The sequence below is a fragment of the Pholcus phalangioides genome, unplaced genomic scaffold (assembly GCF_987345545.1).
Source record: "Pholcus phalangioides strain wild (caught in Gottingen) unplaced genomic scaffold, Ppha-v1.0 ptg000010l_1, whole genome shotgun sequence".
Classification (NCBI taxonomy): domain Eukaryota; kingdom Metazoa; phylum Arthropoda; class Arachnida; order Araneae; family Pholcidae; genus Pholcus; species Pholcus phalangioides.
Window position 1 is genome coordinate 26,516,383 of NW_028301603.1, and position 23,240 is coordinate 26,539,622.

The 23,240-nt window shown below is 35.0% G+C and overlaps 1 protein-coding gene across 5 annotated transcripts in view; it reads right to left on the reverse strand.

Moving 5' to 3' along the window:
- The window catches only part of Upf2 (UPF2 regulator of nonsense mediated mRNA decay), a 228,607-nt gene that overhangs the window by 106,436 nt on the left and 98,931 nt on the right, over positions 1-23,240 (reverse strand). For all 5 annotated transcript variants that reach the window (XM_089237947.1, XM_089237950.1, XM_089237948.1 and 2 more), the window contains exons 23-27: positions 15,518-15,573; positions 13,948-14,064; positions 9,257-9,358; positions 7,016-7,099; positions 6,416-6,559 (exon numbers count right to left, since the gene is read on the reverse strand). In XM_089237947.1, coding sequence (XP_089094073.1) covers positions 6,416-6,559; positions 7,016-7,099; positions 9,257-9,358; positions 13,948-14,064; positions 15,518-15,573 — 503 coding nt within the window. The remainder of the gene's footprint in view (positions 1-6,415; positions 6,560-7,015; positions 7,100-9,256; positions 9,359-13,947; positions 14,065-15,517; positions 15,574-23,240) is intronic.

A 23,240-nucleotide genomic window follows, 5' to 3' on the forward strand; every position in this document is an offset into this window, starting at 1 on the left:
TATTCTTGAATCTCAGAAATGAAAATTTTTCACTGAAAATCGCATAACTCTAAAACTGCGCAACTAGTGGTATCAAGGGCGTAGCGAAAGGGGAGGGGGACTTGGGGGGTCTGGTGCCCTCCGAAATGTGAGAATATGACCGAAGAAAGGGCAAAAGATGGCCAAATCTATTGTTCTATAACTTTGGTCCCCCCCCAAACAAAATTTCTGGCTACGCCCCTGAATGGTAGCGTAAACCTTACACGCACCGTTTTGGGGAAAAGAGGGAGTGTCTGCGATAAGATGGTGTCGTGTAGATGGAAAAAAATCGAAGGTCAAGTGGTTCAAGGTTGCGTCAAAAAATCTGGTGGCCGAGCAATCGTTTTCCGTGAAATCCTACGATAAAAAGGTGCGTGTAAACGCGTTTCCGTTTTGTCGTCAGTTTTTTCCCTCCTCGCGCCCTTTTTTATGGAATGAATTTTCGTGTACAGTCGATCCCGGTTATAATGTTCCCATTTATAACGTTTTCCCGCTTCATGCAACTAATTTTGGGGGTCTAGGTAATTCTAATTGAGATTTCCCGTTAAAAGCGTTTTCCCGCTTACAACGTTTCGTCATGGCAGTTTTTTGAAAAAAGTTATAAGCGGGATCCACTGCATTTTATTTTAATTTCCTGAATTTATTTTTCCCAGTCAGACTTATTTATAACGATCACGGTTTTAATGACAATTTTTCTATAACAACAATTCTTGGCGGAATGACTAACTCCCATACAGAAGAATTTTCATGAACGTTGCTTACAACGTCGAAGAAATTCAACGCCCTCGGTTACAACAATTCATTTTTTTGTCACTCTTTCTTTTGTATTTATGGCATGTCTTTTTAAGAAAATTCTCCATTTTTCCCAATTTTCGATAATTCTACCTACAATCGGTTCTATTTTTAGCAAAAATTGGTGATGTCTCGTATTTATGATCCCAATTCACCGTACTGTTCTAGATCAATTATGGTCAACGAACACTTTATTTACATTATATTTGATTTCATCTGATTACATTTTTGATCCAAAAAATAAGTACGTCAGCCTCACTTGTAATGACTAGAGCCCGGAAGTTTAGGCACTAAAGATGGTCGAAATAGGCAGGCATAAAGGCACTAAAAATGAATAAAATAGGCACAAAAAAATGACATAATTTTAATGAAAAAAAAACCTACAAATAACTAAAAATTAAGGTATTAAGGGCCTAAAAAATAGCTGAAAAATCGATTGCACTTAATCCGTCTATTATTTTAATTACAATGTATAATAACTGCATTATTATTTAAGTTGAATGGATTTCAAGTCAAAAATAAAATGTTACTAGGCTGTCAGGATTAGGCCAATTCCAGGGCCACGATTACCGGACGCGGGGTCGGTAGGGTTAATGATCTGTGGAGCTATCTAGAGTTGCGAATTATTCTCGTTTATTTGTCGTATCATTTTGAATAATCATTGTCATTTCTATAGTTGAAACATGGCTATCGTGTTCCATTTTTGTAAAAAAAAAAAAATATTTTTATATTACTACGTATACAAGACTACTTCAAGCGTGGGGCCCTGCATGACCGCATTTGTCACACACCCATGAGGGGGAACTCTTGTCAATTTAATCGATTTTAAATGTGCATGTTTAATAAATAACCATGGTTGTTTGCAGCGCATTTATGGTGCAAAAAATAGAGCCAAACAACATGGGCCCCAGAGCCCTGTTTGCTCCTATTCCGCCTTCCATAAGCCATGTTGCCAATTCAAGACCTTTTCGGACAATCATCGGTCCACTATACACATACAACGCAGTCCAATGCCTGAGCAAGACATATTATATGAAGCCTGTGAGGAGAAACAAATTTCTAACTTTCCTCCGCTTTTCTAACACGGACTGCGTTCATCTGAAACAAAATCATTCATGACTAATATCATCCGGTCAAAGCAAAATTAATACATGCCAACACCAATCTCTCAGATCACTTAGTTGCGTCTAAATGGGGCTGGAGAGGGCGGCTTTCTGACGATAAGTAATACTGAGATTTGTGAAATTTTAAAAAGAGCGATTTTTTTTGAAGTTTTCAATGCCCGTAATATTCAAGTTTTACAGATCATGCCTCTGAAATTCACTAATAAACTTGAAACTGTTAAAATAGGCATTTATGGCACGATAATTTCAAAAAAGGCATTTTTACCGGAAAAGTTTAAAAACAAGTAAAAAAAACATTTATGTGGCATTTTGCCTGAACTTCCGGGCTCTACTAAGGACGAATGGTTTGTAGCAAAACAATTTCGCAGAATCTTCTATATCATTTTAACCGTGTTTGGCTGCATAAATAAAGTACTTTTTTTAATTATAACTTTGCGATCTGCAATTGCTGAACTGGTCAAAAACCTTTTTTGATCAGTATTGGCACCAAAAACTTTTTTTATGTAGATACGGAATTTCGGGCTGAGGGCAGTCAGGGTTCATACTCATTTTCGTAAAAAAATTTCCCTGACTTTTCCAGGTTTTCCAGTCAAATTTTCAAAAAATTCCAGGTTTTTTTTTAATCAAAAAATTGATATAAATTAATAAAAATTTAGAAAAAAATTAATTATATTATAAAATTATTTATATTATAAAATTATTTATATTATAAAATTATTTATATTATAAAATTATTTATATTATAAAATTATTTATATTATAAAATTATTTATATTATAAAATTATTTATATTATAAAATTATTTATATTAATTATAAAATTAATAATTTTAATTACAATATCATAATAACATCATAATCGTAGATTTTTTTTACACAAATTTATGCTTTTCAAATACACCTGATGGAGAAGAAAAATGGAACACAATTAAGAAATGAAAGATTTCCCTTTACGGCAATTTCAATGCCCACAAGATTTAAGCCTTTACAGTTGTTTCCTTTGTGACATAATTAGTAAAGAAATAGTAGTTTCACTGCATCAAAATTATTTACAGTTGGCTTGCACTCGCGTAAGCGCTAGAACCGAGAAGTTACGCAATCGGGGGTTGTTCACTGAACTCTGATTTCACGTGCTTGGCAGTTCTGGATAACTTATCTGCCCATGTTGCGAGTTTTACCGCAAAGCTGCCACCATGCTTTATACTGGTCATTTTTGACTGCTTTGATCCAATCAGCCTACTGACGATCTTACACAACACATTGTTTTCAAATAAAAATACCCACGTGGAAAATCAAAACATACCCGTGCGTCATCCGTCGTTCCTAACTGAAGTCAACTTACGAAATTATCGTAACTGAGCTTTGTACCCATGGCTTTCTACCATGCATAGTTATGATGTTTCTGGAAACACTCGAAAAAATTACGATAAAGTCGTAGCAATACGCTTTTCCACGCGGACTTACAAAATCCTCATTCCTCCTTGGCAGTATCTAATGTTTTTTGCGATACATTGCAATATTTTACGGATTATCAATATTTACGATGTTATTGGAATTCCCTTTTTCATCCCGACAGATTTTTTTCCCTCATTATTATTTTTGATCGATGTTTTTTCCCCGATCAGATGACAATCGTGACGATTTTCCAGGTCGTTGTCTGAAATTTCCAGGTTTTAAAGCAGAAATGGGCCATTTTCCCTGATTTCCCTGACTTTTTTTAGTAAATTTTTTTTCCCTGACTTTTCCAGGTTTCCCCGGTTTTCCCTGACCCATACGAACACTGGCAGCATGAAATGTTTTGCACGCCATAATCCATTTTGCTTATCGAGAAACTTCTGAAAGTGGTATTTTAACTCAAGTACAGAGTTATGGTAGTCTCTCGATAATTCGAGGAGGATCGGACTGAGGCCACCTCGGATTAAGTAAACAATTACGAAGAAAACGGTCAAACTTCTTGCACATCTCTCGGCGACCCCCGAAAGTTGAAATGGTCTGCGTCCATTCAAAAGAGTCTATAAAATCCACGTATCAGAAGACATATTTCAGGGCACTTTTTGCCTTTTACCGACCTCAGTTGTACGTATTTTTCTTGCCCTGCGCATAGGCAGAGATAGACTTTGAAGTCTGGGGGGGGAAGGGGCATGATGATAATGTCAATTCATATATACGCATATACATTATATCTGTCGACTTCAATTTTGACGCTGGGGGGGGGGTTGCATTCCCCCCCAGGCGTATCTCCACCCATGGCAGTGCGCCAACATTTTTTTGTTGGGTAATTTTCGTTTTTTGTGAATAGTTCTTTTTTTTTTTTTTTGTATTTTGATTTTATATTATGTTCCCTCCACTTCATCGATTCTTTAATATAGTAAATTATGTCTCTGACCTGCGATTTCTTTTATTTTTCTTCCTGCTCTTCTGCAACTGATACAATTGGTAAAGAGTGAATAGCAAGAGCGTGTCTTCCATTGTGGACATCCATCAACAGTCACAAGCTGGATCGCAAGATAAAACGGTTGAAAAATCGTTGCGTGTAGACACCCCCAAAAAAAGACACGATTTTCAGACCGGTTTGGTCCCCCCCCCAGAACGTACGATAAAACGGAGCGTGTAAACCGGCCTTAAGTCTGGGTATTACTGAACGGTGGAACCTCATTGTAACGATGTCCGATATATAACAATAAATCCCTTTACAACTATATTTTTTTCTTGATCCACAGAGCATCATCATCTCAAAATTTCACTGTATCAGGGTTGGCAAGTTTATGCCTTAGATGGGAAAAACTTCGGTAAAAACTGTCAAAAAAAAAATAGATTATTTTCCCCCGTATGCATCCAAGGCATTGTTATGCATTTATTTTTCTATTTATTATGAAAATGACAGTTTGAACTCAAATTTTGGTTTAACAATCATTTTTAGGGTTGGTAAGTTTTTGCCATAGCAGGAAAAACTAGAGTAAAAAAGTCCTGATAAAATAGGTTTTTGCCATGCATAAAACAAATCGATACTTCCCACATTTATATATTCATGTCTAGGATCATTAAAAAAATCAATGGAAAAGAATTGTATATTGTTACAACGACCACCATCCCGGACGGGCCCTTCTATAATTTATTTATTGCGTAAAAAATCCAAAAAAAGATGAGAATTGCCCGGCCCCAGGGCTACGGTATGGGGATTTTTCCTAGGTCATTGTAATGGAATGATCGCTATATTGTGGGTTGGGTCATTATAACGAGCACCGACTGTATCTCTATTTATTTGTGTATGTATTTTACATCAGATTATAAAATTGATTGTTGTAATGATTTCTATGTCTCATTTACATATAATACACATTGAGTCAAAATTGTTTTTTCCATGAAACCAATTTTTGCCAGTTTTGCTCTGGTTTTTACCAGTTTTCACCCCTGTCCCGGCGAAAATACCTCTTTCATCCTTCTTTCAGCCCCTTTTGGACAATATTTTCCTCTCGTCCTTCTCATCTTATCGGGGCCTCCCAACCCTCATCCAATAGTGAGAGAGCTAGACACTTTGCACTAATTGAATTGAATTTAATAAAAACTAAATTAATAATGAACAAAAATTTTATAGATAAGATCGATGTCTGGAACTTTGGGCCAAGCATGGGTTCCAGAAGGTGGGTAATAATCCCTTTTCCCAAGAACCAGACCCCCCCAAGTCCCCCTCCCCCTCGCTACGCCCTTGGGACACACTCCTTGTGGCATGGAACTTATATAGCAGTGGTGAGTGAATCTGGTTTTTGTTTTGTTCTACTTGCTACAGATGGTGAATAATGAAAATAGTTTTTTGTTCCTTTGGATATCAGTATGAAAGAAATGTAATAATTCTGATTAATTAATAATATTAATAGAGTATTAATTTAAAAAATTGAATCATTACCAAAATTTACAATTATAATTAATTAATGAGTTTAATAATTAATAACTTATTAATTAATAATTTATTAACATTTTATTAATATTTTTATTAAAATTTGAAATTTTTGCCTGCTATATCATTTGTACGAACACACTGGAACTTATTCCGCTTCGAGTGCCCTTTTTTCCTAGTGCCCCACCAGTCCAAATTTCTTATAAAATGGCCTGAACAATGGTACACATACTTTTCTTTGATGGATGGAAGTTATAAAAAATATTTTCTCCTGTGTTTTGGGCATGTTTAATTTAAAATCTCTCAATTGTAGGACACAATAAATATGCCAGGGCTTTGTATTTAGACACATATATACCAGCACACAGCAAGATAGATATATGGGGAGAGATCCCTTCATTGCCACCCCATTCAATACACAATTTCACAGATTTGCTTCCCTGTTTGAGAAAACAGTATCAGCTTATGCATGTATCAATTCGTTTGAAATTATCCAAAACAATGGTTACAAGGTGCATACATAATTTAGTAGCAGCAGTTGTATATATTATACACCATATCATGAGTAAAACATATAACTTATTTACCTGGTAAGAAACTAGGCCAGCAAGCAAATTAGCCACACAACGAATGTTGTAATATTTTACATTCCAAATTGCAGTAAGGCACTTTGTGACATAGGCAGCATCATCTGGATTTTCCCAGTTCATTTTCCGCATCTGTCGTAAAATCTTACAAGACAAAAAACAAACCTTATGAAGATTATTTTATTAAAATAAAAATATAGTTAAACTTATCAAATTAAACAATAAATCTAAGACAGTGGTTCTCAAACTGTGCGTTGCCACCCTTTGTTCGCGGACGCTGCGGAGAGGTGGTCCTGACAAAGATTTTTCAAAGAGACTCTTTATTAAACTGCTCTGGGGAAGCTGTGATTAAGAGTTGATTAGGGAAAGAGGCACCATGGGTAGAAAAAGTTAAAGAACACTTGGTATAAGGTATTATAGATCAAACACTTACATAATGATATTTTGGGAGATGGGAGGTTATTGAGAAGTTAAAAAAAATTTTAACACTGATAAAAATAATATTAGTGGGAGAAAGGGTGGAACTTTTGCAAAGATTCAAAAATAAAGAATTTTAATAATCACTATTAAAACTAAGGGATATTTGTTGGATTGCAATACCTTTTCAGTAGCAGCTTTAGCAAGATCTTGATACAAAAGCTTCCTTATATACTCATGTAAAGGAATGCGTTCAGTTGCCACAGTCTTAAAAGAAGAAAAAGCAGCATATAAATGTTAGAACAAACATGAAAAAAGCTACTCACTGGAACTAATTTTTGAAATGTCACTCAGGCTTGATTAGGAAATAGCAAATTTTCTTCATAATACACTTTTTCAAGAAATACAGTTGACCTTGCTTAAACAAATATTGTTACGAACTATGGGCGATAGATGGCGCAATCCTTTATCGCAACCTTCCTTTGGCAACGGGAGCTGACACCGGTTTTGGTAAAGCGCACGAATGCGTGATTGGTGGAGAACTGGCAGGGCGTGTAGAGAAAAATCCAGAAAGTCCCGCCCCTCTAGACATTGGTTCAACCCTTCCGTATGGTGGATGTTTAAAATTTATGCTTTGAATGTGCAACTAGTGATTGAACCAGTGGTTCTCAATGTGTGTGTCACGCTTCAAACTACAGTCGACGCCGCAAATTAAAAGAATGGATAATGTTATCAGCTGGGTGCTGCTGTCACTTTACAAAGAACGGAACCGATCAATATCATTACATGGGAATAAATTAGTTTTTAGTTATCAGAACCTCGGATATATATATTGTTATGAAAATAAAGATGATAGATCTCACGATTTGTTACGACTCTCAAAAATATCGAAATCTGTTGGCAACAGCAGTTGATACTGGTTTTGGTTTAGCACAAAGACGTGCGATTTGCGGAGAACTGGCGGAGGGCTGGAGAGAACATTCCAGAGGGTTACGCCCCTCCAGACAGTGGCGCCACAAACCTGGTACTATGAAATATAAATTTGTGGAATATTCTTTTTCTCGAAGTTTCGACCAGAGCTATAAATAGTGAGGTGATCACAAGAGGAGAGATTCCAGAGACTCTGTGAAAAGTCAGTTGTGATTGAAGCTTGTGAGAAAGTTGTTAGCTCTCTGATTAGCTTGTAAATACGTGTAAATTGCTGTTTTGTAAATAAATCTGTGTTTGTCCGTTGAACCGCTTCTTGTTTTGCAATCTTGAAGTCGTGTGAAAAATTATACGCAACAATATCAACAGTTCCAGCACATAATATCCAAGTAAATTGATTATGGGAGGGGGAACAATTAAATTTGTTTCATCCCCACTTGTGTAGTACGTTTGTGTGTTTGCGATTTCAAGAAATTATTTATTATCACATTTTTATTCCTAAAAAAACATTAAAAAATATACGTATTCTAAACACTGCACTATGCAGCAATTTTTGGAGTACATAAACTAAGCTCAAACTAAAATTTTAACCTGAAAGTAACACATTTTCTTCGAAAACAAACAATATTCCCTAAAAAAAACCCATTTTCCCCAAAAAAACTCGGGTTTTTTAGCCTAAAAAACCCAGCCCGGGGGGGGGGGGGGAGAGAAATGGGTATCTACCCGGGGAGCAAATTTGACAACCCTGCTTAGGCACTAGGGGGTATGTATGGTGAGCAAGTGACGAATAGCATGAAATTCCTATAGAATCTTAAGGACCCCCATACAATTGACGCTCCTCCTCCAGCTATGGCTAGTACAGTCTTAAGGCACGGCCCGGGGGTCTCACAAAAATGAGATCTGGTTAAAATTTCTGAGACACTGCCTGGTAGGGCTTCAGAAAAATCATTTGGTCCGGGGCCCATGATGCTTTTGAAATGGCCCTGGCTATGGCTTCTTTATTCTTTCAACCTCACCAGCAGAAGAAAGCTCAAGGTCAAACTTCTTCGTGAGCACAAATTTTAACGAAAGGAAATTTTAAAAAATTAAGGATTAGTAAAAAAAGAGATCGCCTCATCACCTATTGTTTGAAGGCTCTTGGGGGGGGGGGGGAGGCGATTGCCCCCATCACCCCTCCATGAATCCGCCTCTGGGTCAGAATGACCTATTTATTCCTTTACAATTTTTGTCAGTTCTTCTTCAATGCTCTGTATATGAAGAAAGCCCAGGCAGCACCAGTTACTTTTGGTGGTTAAAAATAAATTTGAGGTCATATTAATTGAAAAAATGCAAAATAAAAATTTGTTCTTTTTTTCCACAGTATCCTTCCTAACAGAATGGTAGAAAAAATATTTATTATTTATTATAATAAATTATTTATTAACAGAGCAAGGTTCATCAATTACATAAATAACTTATGGTTTTGCATATCGAGCAAAAATTAATACATTCACTTACAGGAGAGGCCTCTGGTGGGTTGCAATAATAGAAAGCATTCTCAATCATTGTGTTATATCTGCTGTCAAGAAGCATCAGAGATTTTTTTCTCATCATCTGTTCCTAAAATGAAAATTCAGATGGACATAAGGAATAGGTATCATTATTTTTTGGCACTGAAGATGTATCATTAATTAAGATTTCACCTTTTTTTTTTCACATCCTGTTTCAGCTAATGGAAATTTAGACAAATGAAGGTGATTTCAAAAAGCAAATGATCTTTGTTAGCTGAGATTAACCTTTGTAATTCCATTATAATACGGATAGCACGTTTGAAAATAAAGTAAGCACAATCATTAACAATATCCTGATTTGAACTAGTTATCTTTCGAAATATTTTTTTGGTATGGAAGTAAATCCTTGGTTTTGCTAACTTGATGACCAAACAAATTATTATGTGACCATAACAAACATTATGTGAACACATTTTCTAGACAACTGCTACAAAATGACGCCTTTATATTGTTCAAACGTTCCATTCAGTGGTTCTTTCAAACAACATGATTACACTACTAAAAAACTAAATAAACGCCAGAACACTGCCATTGGACCTATCTCATTGCAGAGATCTCTTCCAGCCCAGCTGCTTGGCAGAGTCTACAACTATCACTACAACTATAATCATGGGTAAAAACTCATTATGGTGTTAGAAATACAGTAAAAAATTAAATTACAAATGTCTAAAATTGAATTATATTGTCTGTCGCGCATCATGTGATCACAAATAAGCTGACAGTTGTTTTTCGATCATTGCTGCCAAAGCCATCTTAATGAGTTCAGAAGACGAACAAACATTTTCATGGCTGCTTTTATCATTTTAAAAAAAACTTTAAAATATATTGAACACATGACGGAAAATTTTTGATAGTTTAAGAGCCCTTGTCTGACTTGAGAGCCTTATTCATCAAAACACTATTGACTATGGTATACATTTATAGCACATGATCATGAAAGATAGTCTTACAATCTTGTTGCAAGCAAGGGTTTCAAAGCAAAGCCTGTAGGTCTTTCGTATCATTCTGAAAATACTTGAGCATTCAATATAATCAAATAAAATAATATTTATTCATTTCCAACATACAGAGATTTAGATTAGCTTAAAAAAAACATTTATCATCCAGAGGCTATGATGCCTGTACGGATGATTGAAAATTTACATGATAATTAATGAATAAAACATATAAAGCGTACGACATGAACAGAAACATTAAAAAAAGACAGATATACAACATAAAAGAGACAAAGTTATCACTGTCAATTAAAAAAAATACGTAAAGATAAAAAATCAAGAACGAAAAAACTTACACAACACAAAAAACACAAAGTTCTTAATGCATGGCAAGAAATGTGAAATAAAACAAAACATTAGATTAAAAAATATATGAAAAAAATGAAACTCGCACATACATAGATAAACACAAAGAACAATTTTTTTAAATTGAAAAAATATACATAATATTAAAGCGGCAAAGCTAAATTGAATAAATTTTATTTTCCTCCTCCTAAAGGTCAAAATAAGAGTCTACATCGTCTATCTAAATTAATAATTTGAATAATGCTTTTTTGAATGCTACGTGTGTGGGTATATTTTGTATTTCTAGTGGTAGTGAATTATATAATTTCAGAGCTAAATAATAAAAATGTTTACCAAAAATTTCTTTCCTAAAAGTAGGAATACGGTAAATCATATCAGGTCTTCGCTCTGAAACATTATCTTTTAAACTGCATAATCCTTTATTATGGTTTAAAAAAAGAATAATACGAAAAAGAGCATTATGGCGTAAAGGAAGTAGGTTAAGATTTCTAAAAACCGTAGAAGAACAAGACTGACCCCGATTCAAAATTTTGAAAACTCTTTTTGTATTGAAAATAAAGGCAATAAATTAGTTTTATAATCACCACCCTATATAATTGTACCATAATTTATAAGTAGATAAAACCAAGCATAGTAAAGGTCTTTTAAGAAATTAGCGGAAACTTTCTTACTTATATAATAAAAATTATATAAAACAAAACAAAGTTTTTTTAAGTAGTTCATGAACATGAGATTTCTATTTTAAATTGCTGTCTACATTTAAACCCAAGTATTTAATAGTATTTACTTCTTGAATTGTATTGCAATGACAATGAGGTTGAAAATCACAAGCGAGGGTGTGAAATTTAAGATTAAGATGTAAATCGGATTGCATAAAATTGAAATTAACATATTTTGTCTTCTGTAAATTTAATTTTAAATCATTAGCATAGAAACATTTTTGAATTAATATTAAATCATGGTTAATATGATTCTCAAGGCTGTCAAGATCATCACATGAATACATTAATACAGAATCATTGGCATAAGTGATCATGGAACCATCAATTCTAAATTACAATGATCATTAATTAAAATCAGAAAAAGCAAAGGACCCAATATAGATCCTTGTAGGACTCCTCTATTTATATGGACATAATTACTCAAATTATCCTGTATTTTGACTCTATTTGTTCTCTATTACATAAATATGAATGAACCAATTTAAAATATGACCACGAATACCAGCTGAATTGAGTTTTTGAATGAGAATATAATGGTTCACATTGTCAAAAGCCTTTGAAATATCTAAAAATATTGCAACAGTAAATTTGTTCTTGCCAATGCCATTATAAATAAATTTCGAAAAGGCAAAAGGGCATTTTCAGCAGCTCGTCCTTTTATAAAACCAAATTGGTTTTTAGCAAAAAAATTCACAGAATACAAAAAATTTAATATTCTAATTGAAAGAATTTTTTCAATAAGTTTATAAAAAACCGATACAATTGAGATAGGCCTATAATTCAGCAGAGAATTTTTATCACTAGCTTTAAAAACAGGAGTAATAGTGGCTCGTTTCAGTGACTCAGGAAATACAGCAAGTTGAAATGAGGTATTTATGAACTTTGTGATAAATGGGACATTATTTGCAGCAAACTCTTTAATCGAGTATATATTAATTCCATCGTAATCATACGAATTAGTTTTAGAAAAACAATTTAAAGTATTATGTACCTCAAGATCAACTACATCAAAAAAGGCAAAGGAACATCAAAAAAGAAAAGGTAGGCGCAAGGTTATTTTTTAAAATCATCATTGTTACCAAATAAAGACGTATTGTGGCTTATATGATCAAAGTGGGTGCTGAATTGATTTGCAAGTTCTAGAGTATCAGCAGAATCTGGCAACACAATAGCTTTATTTGTAATAATTTTACAATCATAATCAGGTTCAGTTATTATATCAGTTAAGAAATCGAATGTAAATCCTTTTCAGAGTTTATTCATACGACTCTGGATGATTTATTCTTTTGCGAAAAAATTTTGCCATCACGTACCCAACCAAACTTACAGTCATGCTCAGCTTTAAATTTTCGTACAAAGAAAAACAACTTCTTCAGCTCAGGAGTTAAATGTTCATTGAAATATACCGGGATAGTAGAAAATCGTGAATTGATTTGTGATGCACTTTTTTATCTTTCAGTTCCTACAACACTTGATCACGCACCAGCTTGGACGAGAATTGAACGATAATCGGTTTAGGTTTGTCTTTATTCATACTAGGCACACAGTGAGCGACCATTATGCTGTTGATCATTTCACATTCAGCCAAATCTTCGATCTTAGATAAGATCTGGGACAGATTCTCATTTTCTGATTCTGGGACATTAGTAATCTCCTTGTTAGTAAACCTTGAATATTGCTTCAATTCCGTAATGTCATATTTCAGTTTCATCATTTCGGATTTAATCTACATATTTTCAGTTGCAAAAGCCTCATTCCTTGGTTGCAATTCCTCATTTTTGTTCTGTAGCTGAATTATAGAGTCCTTCAGGTCTTTTATGACAGCATTATTGAAATCGATCACTTGTTTGAATTCTTCCAACTTGTTGGTTACGAAGTCCTAGAGTCCTAGTGTTTTGTTGCATAATCTTCTCCAAGAAATCCGAAATATTCATGCAATCACTATTGCCAGCAAAAGTATCCTTGGGAGAGGATGTACACACTACACAAGTCCATTTCCTCTGTTTATCCTGTGAGAATTTACGTATAGCATTACCACTGAAACTGTCACACGTGAAATGGAAACTTCGTTGGCACCCACTGCATTTGAGTGAATTGAAAACCTCAACTGAATCCGAGCATGTGCCACACTTCGACATAACAATGTAATTAGATGACAGGAGCTTAAACACTTACATAAATTAATTCATCAACAATTACTCGAACCCATTAATAAAAAATTAGCTACCACACTTTGTAAAATTACTAAAAGTTAAAAATTACAGATCGACAAGTAAGCACAACCTACGCCATTCGCTGTTGCAAAATAAGTAAAAATAAATTAATATAAAATAAATCAACTGGCAATTTACCTTACCTTTGAAGAAAATTGTGGTTGGCATGAGGGAATGGTTGTGAAACATTTGAGTGTTCTTTATTTTTTATGGAGAAACTGGTTTCAAGATACACAAGTGTTTTAATTTAAGAGCACATTTCCAGAATAAATTATACCAGTGAATTCAAGCTCTATAGAAATGCATGTTTCCCCATAGATATTTCCATGATTCTGAGACAGTGTCTCAGATTCATGAGTTCAAAGTCAAAATGGTACTGAAAAACCATAAAGGAAAACTTACTAAATACACCTTAGTCCGCTGGTGAGACTCAGGAGAACGGAAAAGAAAACGACCACACGTCTCTAGTAGATTACAAGCCATCTCAATATGATGATGCATGAAGTCAAAAAGAAGCAACTACGTAATTGAAGGAAAATAATGAAATAAAAAATATACACATATATATTCGTGCTCAATCAAAATGAATACAGTTATTGACGAAACAAATAATTTTTAATGTATAAAATATAGATATTTACAGTTGAACTTGAATTCAGTTGAGCCATGAAATTTGAACCAATCCAAATTTCAAGGTGACTGAAAAAGTTCAAAATATCCAATACATTGATACAGGATCTGTAAATTGACTACAAATTACATCTCAATAATCAACATTTACATGGGGTTTATTAATGATGTTAGCTGCTACTTTATTTTGCTGTTCTACTTCAACATCATCTCTGGCCATATCGCTATATTGAAATTTACTACCATTAATGAGATGGGTTGGAAATGAAGCAAGCTGTCTATTGGCAGTCGCCTCAAGTCCGTTAGGGAAAATATCTTATCTATATCCTCCCTCGGGTTCGAACCCAGGACCGTGACAGCAACCTTCACGGTAGTAGATGAGCATCTTATCACCACGCCACTCGGGTGCTTATTTTGCTGTTCTGGAAATATCATCATACAATTCCTCTACCATGCTTTATGCTATGTCTGTTTTATCAAAACAGTTTATAATCATTTATTACAAATACAGAATTTGTTTCTAATCTTAGGTAATCCTTGAGAGATTAGCTATCTCTCTCTTTTATTTATTTATTTTTTCATTGTACACAAACTCTGGTCATACCATCATAGGACAATTTATTAATCATCACATTTGGTTCAGAAGTCTTTTGCCCTGTGAATGCAGGACTTGGCAAAGACATATTATGAAGGCACTATCTATCAGTGGTTGCCTCAAGTTTGAGGGAAAGATTTTTTTTATGCAAATCTCTGAGATCAAGCCTGTGGATGTCACATTAGCCTACAAGGTGGTTGTCAAATGGTACACCAGTGGTTGGTATCATAAGAAGATATTGAAACTAATTGAAGAGAATCAATTTATTATTGCCAGCTTTGGTCTGAACACTGCCCATTTATCATGCATCCAGAATGCTTCTACTGATTGGCAGCAACAGAGAACATTTTTTTAAACACTGCACAGTCAACAGAATGGTAGCTTGGCTATTCAAGCCAGATGGCAAAGTTGAAAAAAAAAAATGGTACCAATTGTGTGATGAAACATATGCCAAGATTGTTAAACTTTCACCTGTCTTTAAGGATTTATTATTATAACTTAGTTGAAGCGAAGTCTGGCATATCTTTCAAGATTTTTCCAAATTGTCAATGTTTACTCATTATAAAACATTTTTTCCTCTCTTAAATTTGAACTATCCAAAACATTCACAAGAGTAATTGATTTAAACAGGTAGTTCCAACACTAAATTAGATAGGAAGAGTTAGTAAGAATTTGAATTAATCCCCATTCAAATCAATGAAGTCAAATTACATTTTTAAATTAATTGACAAACAAAACAGATTTTACCTTCAAACAATACAAAGCATCAGCTTTTGGAAAAATTCGAAATTTGACCAGCTCTCCTGAAAAAAAAAAAAAGGTTGAGTAGAAACATCCATTACATGAAACTGACAAACACAAATTTCAATTAAAAAAAAATAGCTCAAGAGTGCCTCACATGACTTTTCTTTCTGAGTTCACCTCAGCATAATATCCAGTCTCTTTTCTTGATATGTTGTGGGCATTATCGCCTCTCTCTATTGTCATTACCTGGGGGCCATTTACTGAAGCTCAGGGACAATGCCATAACTAGGCAGGTGCATCAGGTGCACCAGTACAGGGCCCTCTTGGAAGGGGGGCTCAGAATGGGCCTAAATGCAAATTCTTGCACATAGCGCAGGAATGGCTAGTTACGGAACTGCTCAGGGAGGTTTCTAAGTCTTCATTTCTGTGTGTAACGTTATTATGCATGCCATAATACAGTTTTTTTTTCAACCTATGGTCTGCAGACCCCCTTCTCCCAAGGGTCTATGGGTATTTTGCAAAGTATGATCCTGTGAATCCTTGGATTGATTAGCATATTATATTGAGTATCATAAGTATTGATCGGTATATTGTATCATATTGTATCGAGTATCATAAGTATTGATCGTCATCACAGGGAGTCCGCAGTATATTGACCTTCACTACAGAGGTCAGCAACATCAAAAAAATTGGGAAACGCTGCTGTACGAAAAGCAAGGCTGCTTGTGTCAACCCTTTTTTTCATGGTAGAGTTTATCTTTTGCTTGAATCACTGTTTGCCTCATCATTATGCATATACAGTAGTGTGCTGAATCAGAGAAATTATTACCTGGAAAAAGTTATGATCGGTGTGTTTGTTACCTCATGAAACATCTAATTAATCCAGTGTTTCTTGAAGTTTCGGCATCCATGATCCCCCCACTTTGTCATTGTTTATCTGCGGCTGCCCAGAATAGCCTAGCGCAGGTGTTCTTTTTCTACCTGAGGCATCCCTTTCCCCTATTCAATGCTTATCCGCGAGCTCTGCCAGCTCAATAGAGCTTTTTTAATGAAAAATATTTTCAAAATCTTTTGTCAGGGTTACCGCTCTGTGGTGCCCTGGAAAAGAATGGAGGTGCACTAGGGCGCCACGGCACACATTTTGAGAATTCCTGGCTTAATGTAAAAAAAAAACCACTTCAAAGAACTGAATGAGCACTCATCAATACACTAACGTGTTGTGATACCCCTCAAAAAAGGTTGACGATGAGCCATGACGAACACTGAGAACCAGTTGAGTTTTTCCAAAATAAAATAATATAAAGGCACTATTATATACTCATCGCTTTTTGGAGCAGAATTTCAGGCGTTATTTGTTTTTTATTTCTTACAACAACACACTGGTGGTTTACTCAGAGCCATCTTAAGAGCATCATCAAAGGGATTTTTCTGAGGCCCCCTACCTGTTTAGAAATGCCTGTCTAACAGTTTACTCTCAAAAATTTTAACTGAATCTCATTTTCGTGAAGTCCCTTCAGCTCGTGAGGTACCTGGACCAGGCCTGGAATTGCATCACGTGGAAAGTTTAAAAGTAACTGAAGATACATACACATGCAATTTCAGAAAAACAAAAACTGTCCTCTAAATGTTGAGTCTACCCATAAAAGATTATCTAGTGTTTTTCAATTAGAACTTATCCAAGGGCTTACAATACTTACTAGTATGGAGTTTATCGTCGTGCAGTTTACTGGCATTTACCCGAAGGTCCTCTGGTCAAACAATGAGGGGGAAAACCAAGAACTTTCTATTCCAGAGGGTTCTCAAAACTGCGCGCCGCCAATCTTTGTCTGGGGCAGCACAGAGCAACCTGAAGGCTTATAAAAGAGATTCTTTGTTAAACTGCTCTGGAGAGCCACGGATAAGCATTGATTAGGATAAGAAGGCGCTGCGGATGGAAAATGTTTGAGAACCCCTGCGCTAGTCTGTACCATTCATCATTGAATATATTTTCATTCTTCTCTGATTTGTCATAAAACACACCCCATGAATTCATTTCATTATAACTAAGTATACATAGACTGTGCTCAATGCCTGTTTAAGTTTTTTAACTTCAAGCAGAACTCCCCTTTCAAACTCTGAAAGAAGCCAGTAAACCATCAAACATAGAAATTATTTCAATTGATTCATACAACTGCCACTTTCACTTTGATTAAGATGAGCAATGGCATTTAAAACACGCCTCAGACATAATTAAACACATTATAGGCGCATACAATTTTAGGCACACCAATAGTTTGAAGCAGTGATTCCCAAACTTTTTTTGGATTCATGGCATCCTTTACTTGTGCATCTGCTATATACCAGGTGTACAAGTATGAAATGCGGATTTCAGAAAACAGATGGTGCACCAATGCAGTTTGTGCTATAAAGATTTGCACTGCGCCATTTTGTTGTGTCATCAACAAGTGTCATATGCGCACGAGTGATAAATTGGAAAAGTGTGCGCATATCGTCCTATTGTTGTGTTCAATATGTCGAAAGTTATACTGAACAAAGAGCATTCGCGGACAGCATTAATTTTTTTGTTTTCATTTGAAAAAAACTGCTGCTGAATCATACCGATTACTTCGAGAAGCTGGTGAACATGCTCCATCGCAAGATATGTGTGAATGATGGTTTCGGTTTTTCAAAAGTGGCGACTTCGATGTTGCAGACAAGGAACATGGAAAACCGCCAAAAAAAAAAGATGTGGAATTGGAAGCATTGTTGGACGAAGATGATACTACACAGACACAAAAACAACTCGCAGAGCAATTGGGCGTTAGTCAACAAGCTGTTTCCAATCGCAATGCCCCATGACAACATGAAATGCTCCTTGACAATGTTCAATGGTCAATGTGCAATGCTCCATCACATATAGCAAAAGCGGTTCGCAGCACGTTGGAAGCACTCAGCTGGAAGTTCTACCCTATGCGGCTTACTCACCAGACTAGGCTCCTTCCGATTACCACTTGTTTGCATTGATGGGTCACGCACTTTCTGAGCAACGCTTTGGTTCGTAGAAGTTGTAAAAAAATAGCTCGATGAATGGTTCGCAGCAAAGGGGGAAGATTTTTACTGGCGTGGTATTCACAAATTTCAGGAAAGACGGGGGGAAATGTATAACAAGCAATAGAGCATACTTTGAATAAAGCACTTTTTATCATTCTTCCGAATTTAACATGTTTTTTTTGAAAAAATATCTTCATTTCATACTTATACACCTGGTAGTAGCATGTGAAAGCACTGTGGATAGTGTTTTCATTATGATGGCTCATATCGCGATGATCCCGGTTCGAACTATACCAGCAGCACAGTGGTGGTTGACTGGAGTGAGTTTTTTTTCCAATTTCGAGGTACGAATGCTAACCGATCTTTCGTTTGAAAAGTTTTCCTGCAGAGAGCAGGAAAGCTTTAACCATGGTATTTGCATAACACTAAACTTCAGGTATCTCTCTCTGCCAGCTTTACGTATAATATGGAAAACAGATGGCAGAGAACTTCTCTAACACAAACCATGCATAACTGACATCATATATAAATTATGGTCCTGCATAATATAAAAAGAACTTTCCTTCATACACTGATTTGTTAGAAATTTTATAACAGAAATATCTTGGAAGTACACACACGATTTAGTGGTATATATGTGATATGTGCTTACGATAAGAGTGTGTGTAACATGATGAAAGTGACTACATGGAAGCATGAACATTTTTCTGTACTTTCATATCTTGGAACAATTTTAGAGAGAATATTTGTTTGTCTTTTTATTTGATTTATCTTATATTATTTATATATATATATATATAAAAAGAAATTGCCCAGTTGTTTTTAGTGTTTGCATTTGTAAAAGTATACAAAACATAAAATAGAATTTACATTTCTTAAATTAATTATAAGATGAACATAAATTAATTGAAAAGTAATTAATTTAATTTGAAAAATAACAAACTGAAAACAAAACAAATTTATTTTAATTTTTTAACCTAAAAAAAATTTTAAGTTCTTTCAGCTAATGCGTAATTTTAAGTTTGCACCTAATGCAGGAACAAAAAATTGTGCTTTCCCGAATTTCGCTCCCCCCACTGACCAGAAGCTGGATACACCACTGCTGACATACACAGTATGTTAAAATAGCTAATGGTTAAGAATTAACTAATTAAAATTTTCAGATGTATTCTTGTTGAGAAAAGGTGAAAATATATTTCTTATTAAATACTTTTATTTTAGAAATTCTCTTGGGACCTCTCAGAGGGCGACAAACCACACTTTGGCAACCACTGTCTTATTTCATTATTCCTGCCAGTTTCTTTTCTTTGCATAAGAAAAAAACAGATTTTGTTTGTAGAGTGACACCTGTATAAAACGGAACTTTGAGGAACTGAAATTTTTTTCTGTTACAGAAAGGTTTCCGTTTTATAAAAGTGCACACGAAAACATTTTCAGTATTTTTTTAAATCATTATGCAAAACTTAAATTTTGAGAATATCATCAAAAATACTAAAGACCAACGAGTATTAAACAGTGTAATGTACATTACCATATTTTGAATTTTTTCATGTTTCAAATTGCTACACATTTGAAATTTCATACTTAATGCGCAAATAGTTAAAATTCATTATAAAACGCTCTCCTGAATAACAATAGAATGAACTTGTCAAAAGTGAAAAAAAAAATATTTAAAATTAAAGTAATTGAGAAATGATGCATACCTTTTTAAAATAGCGACAGTGAGATCAACAACTCATAACTTTTGTGAAAGAAAAATTATGCATTTCTGGACATATTGACACATCTATACGTGAATTATTTTTTGAAATAATCAAGTAGTTTTCTGTACCAGCATCGTTTTTATAATACGGTTTTCCGCAAACATTTGAGCACTGTTTATCATGCTCAAAAGCTCCATGTCATTTTTATAAGCTGCAAAGTCCTGTAAATTCGTAAGGCATTGAACTGCACTTGTGTACGAGTTTATCCTAAGATCTTTTCCTGTAACTTTGTTGGATTTCTCTTCTTCATCACTGCTGTTTTCATCAGTAAGTTGCCCAGAAATAGCAGTTCCAATACAGTTTTCGTACTGTGCTACCATTGCTAGTTCATCATCCACTGTTACAAAGTCTAATGCATGCAATCCTACTTTTGCTACATTTAATGGATCTTGTAGATTATCAATTTCATGATTGACTGATTCTTCTATTGAATTGATTTCTCCGGGGAAGTTTGCTTTGACAAAACAGAGAAATGTGGTTTCATTATCAACTTTTTTAAATATTTTGTTAATTCCGATAAACTTGACGCTTTTTTCATCTTTGCCAGCAGTGATTGAATTACAAAGCTCCGGTAATTTGTTTTCCCGTTGCAAATCATTCCTTGATCCATTGGCTGTGTAACACTAGTTCTGCTAGGTGGGAAAAAAGCCAGTCTAACATTAGAAAGAGCAATGCTAGGATGACAAGTCGCATTGTCAAGAAATAGCAGAACCTGTCGTTTTTGTTTCTTCATTCTGGCATTAAAGGCAACAAGCCACTCATCCATGATTTTAGCTGTCATCCACGCTTTCTTGTTTGCCTTCCACTCAACTGGTAGAGTTTTTGGATTCATATACCTGAAACAATGTGGTTTGATGGATTTACCAAACACCAGAGGTATTTCCTTTACCCCAGTCATGAAAACACACAAAAACCCAGTAAGTCTTTCCTTCAACTTTCTGCCTTCAGCAAAATTTTCTCCCTTCAATCAGAGTTTTGTTTGATAGGGCCCTGTGTGTAGAACAATCCGGTTTCATCTCTGTTTGCTATGTCTTTAACATTGTACCCTTCAATTAAATTGAAAAGTTTTTCGCTCCAATTATTCAGTCTCGGGATCAACATCAGCAGCTTCATCACATACTTCCTTAGATTTTATTGGATGTCATTTTCGAAAACTTTCTAGCCACCCATGGGATGCATATAAATCTTCCTCCCCAAGTTTTTCGGCATTTATTATTATTATTTTTTGCTTCAGCTTGAACCATTGGCCCAGATATCAGCAGTTTTCTAGATCTGGCATCTACAAACCATTCCCATACAATTTCGTTAATTTGCTCATTTCAATGTGTTTTACATTTTGTTTCTCCATTTCCATTCAACCATTCCTCTAGAATTTCACGTTTTCTTTTGATAATGTCATAACATTGGGTTTTTCTAATAGCAAACTCTTTTGTTATCTCTCTCTGTAACACTTAAATTTTACTTTTCTTTTGCACCTATGACCTCCACTTCTCTGTTCAAATCCAAGACATGTTTCTTGTGACTGGTGACCATCTATGAACCAAATGCAATGCAAAACACATGAAGACTCCTGCATAACATTTTCTTTCTTATCGCTTATTGCACTTTTATTTTATGTGCCCACGCATTTTGCACATGCCGCGTCTTCAGTCATCAGTCAGTGGACCGCTGCAACACAGTACTGTATCACATAAATTGTGAGCCTCCCTCACCTATTCCTCTCCCGAACTATTTTAAATGGAAATTATCAACTTTTTTGAAGAAACAGGAGTGCTTTCTAACGACAACCATCATTTTCATCATAAATGAAACAGGCTTTTAATAAATCTCATGAAGTCCCGTCGACAACGAAGGCGTTGAGGTAACTTGAGAAAAAAGATAGGGCCTGGGACAGTATTACCAGAAATAAAAATGCACTCTATCAGAAGAGGCAAACAGTAATTTTTCCAGAAGTAAAATAATGCAAAGGAAATAATTTGTCTCCTCATTTGCCCGGTCCCTGAAGCATCAAAAATGCCTTCGAAATAAATTTCTTTATAAAAATTGTCTCGTTATATATCAACTTTACAGGATAAGTGGGATACAATGGTGGCCCACCAGTAAGTGCTGTTCTGTGAATTATCTGGTATAATCAAGAATGGTAAAATAACGAGAGAGAAAAATAACACCTCTGCTTCAAAAATGCAACTTTTTCTTCAAAAGCAGGATGTATGGTCAAGAAAATTTTCTTGGTGGAGAATTGTGTGCGGCTTTCTCCTAAGGACAAAATAGGTTTATCCCAAGGTCTCCTAGAATACAGCTCTGTCATACTCCCGCTGGGGTCGTCTTTAGGGGCAGCACATACGACTTTGCACCCAGGTGGCAGGTAAGCTCGAGCCGCCCCTGATGCTGTGCAAGTCATCGCCAATTATGGTCAACCAGTAGGTTAAAGTCCTTGGATTAAATTACCTCCCAAAAATCATATCTCACAAACCAAAAAAATCTCAGTCAGGTCTGAAACAGGACACATGTATAAAGCAGAACATGCAATCGTGCCAATTCTAGATTTCGAAAAGCCAGATTGACGCTTGCTGATTGGCTAATTTTACCCCCCAAAAATGAAATATTTTTTTGTGATTTGACGAAATGGTGAAACAACACTTACAATGAACAGTTTTCTTTCAGGTAAATTTTTAGGGAATAATTTTTCCCCAAATGTAGGGAATTTTTACAATCACAAGCAAAATTTGGGAGATATAAGAATTTTTCAGCAGTCTGGGAGATAAGAGTAGAAATTCAGGAGACTTGGCAGCTATTGCAATAGTAAGTAATCATCGTTTTTCTAAGAAGTAAGAGTTCCCTAATAAAGCGGAAAAATCAGTACGACTTAATTTTTTCCCATTCAAGGGATAAAAATTTACACTTGCCAAAAAATTCTTTGTTTCATCAGATTT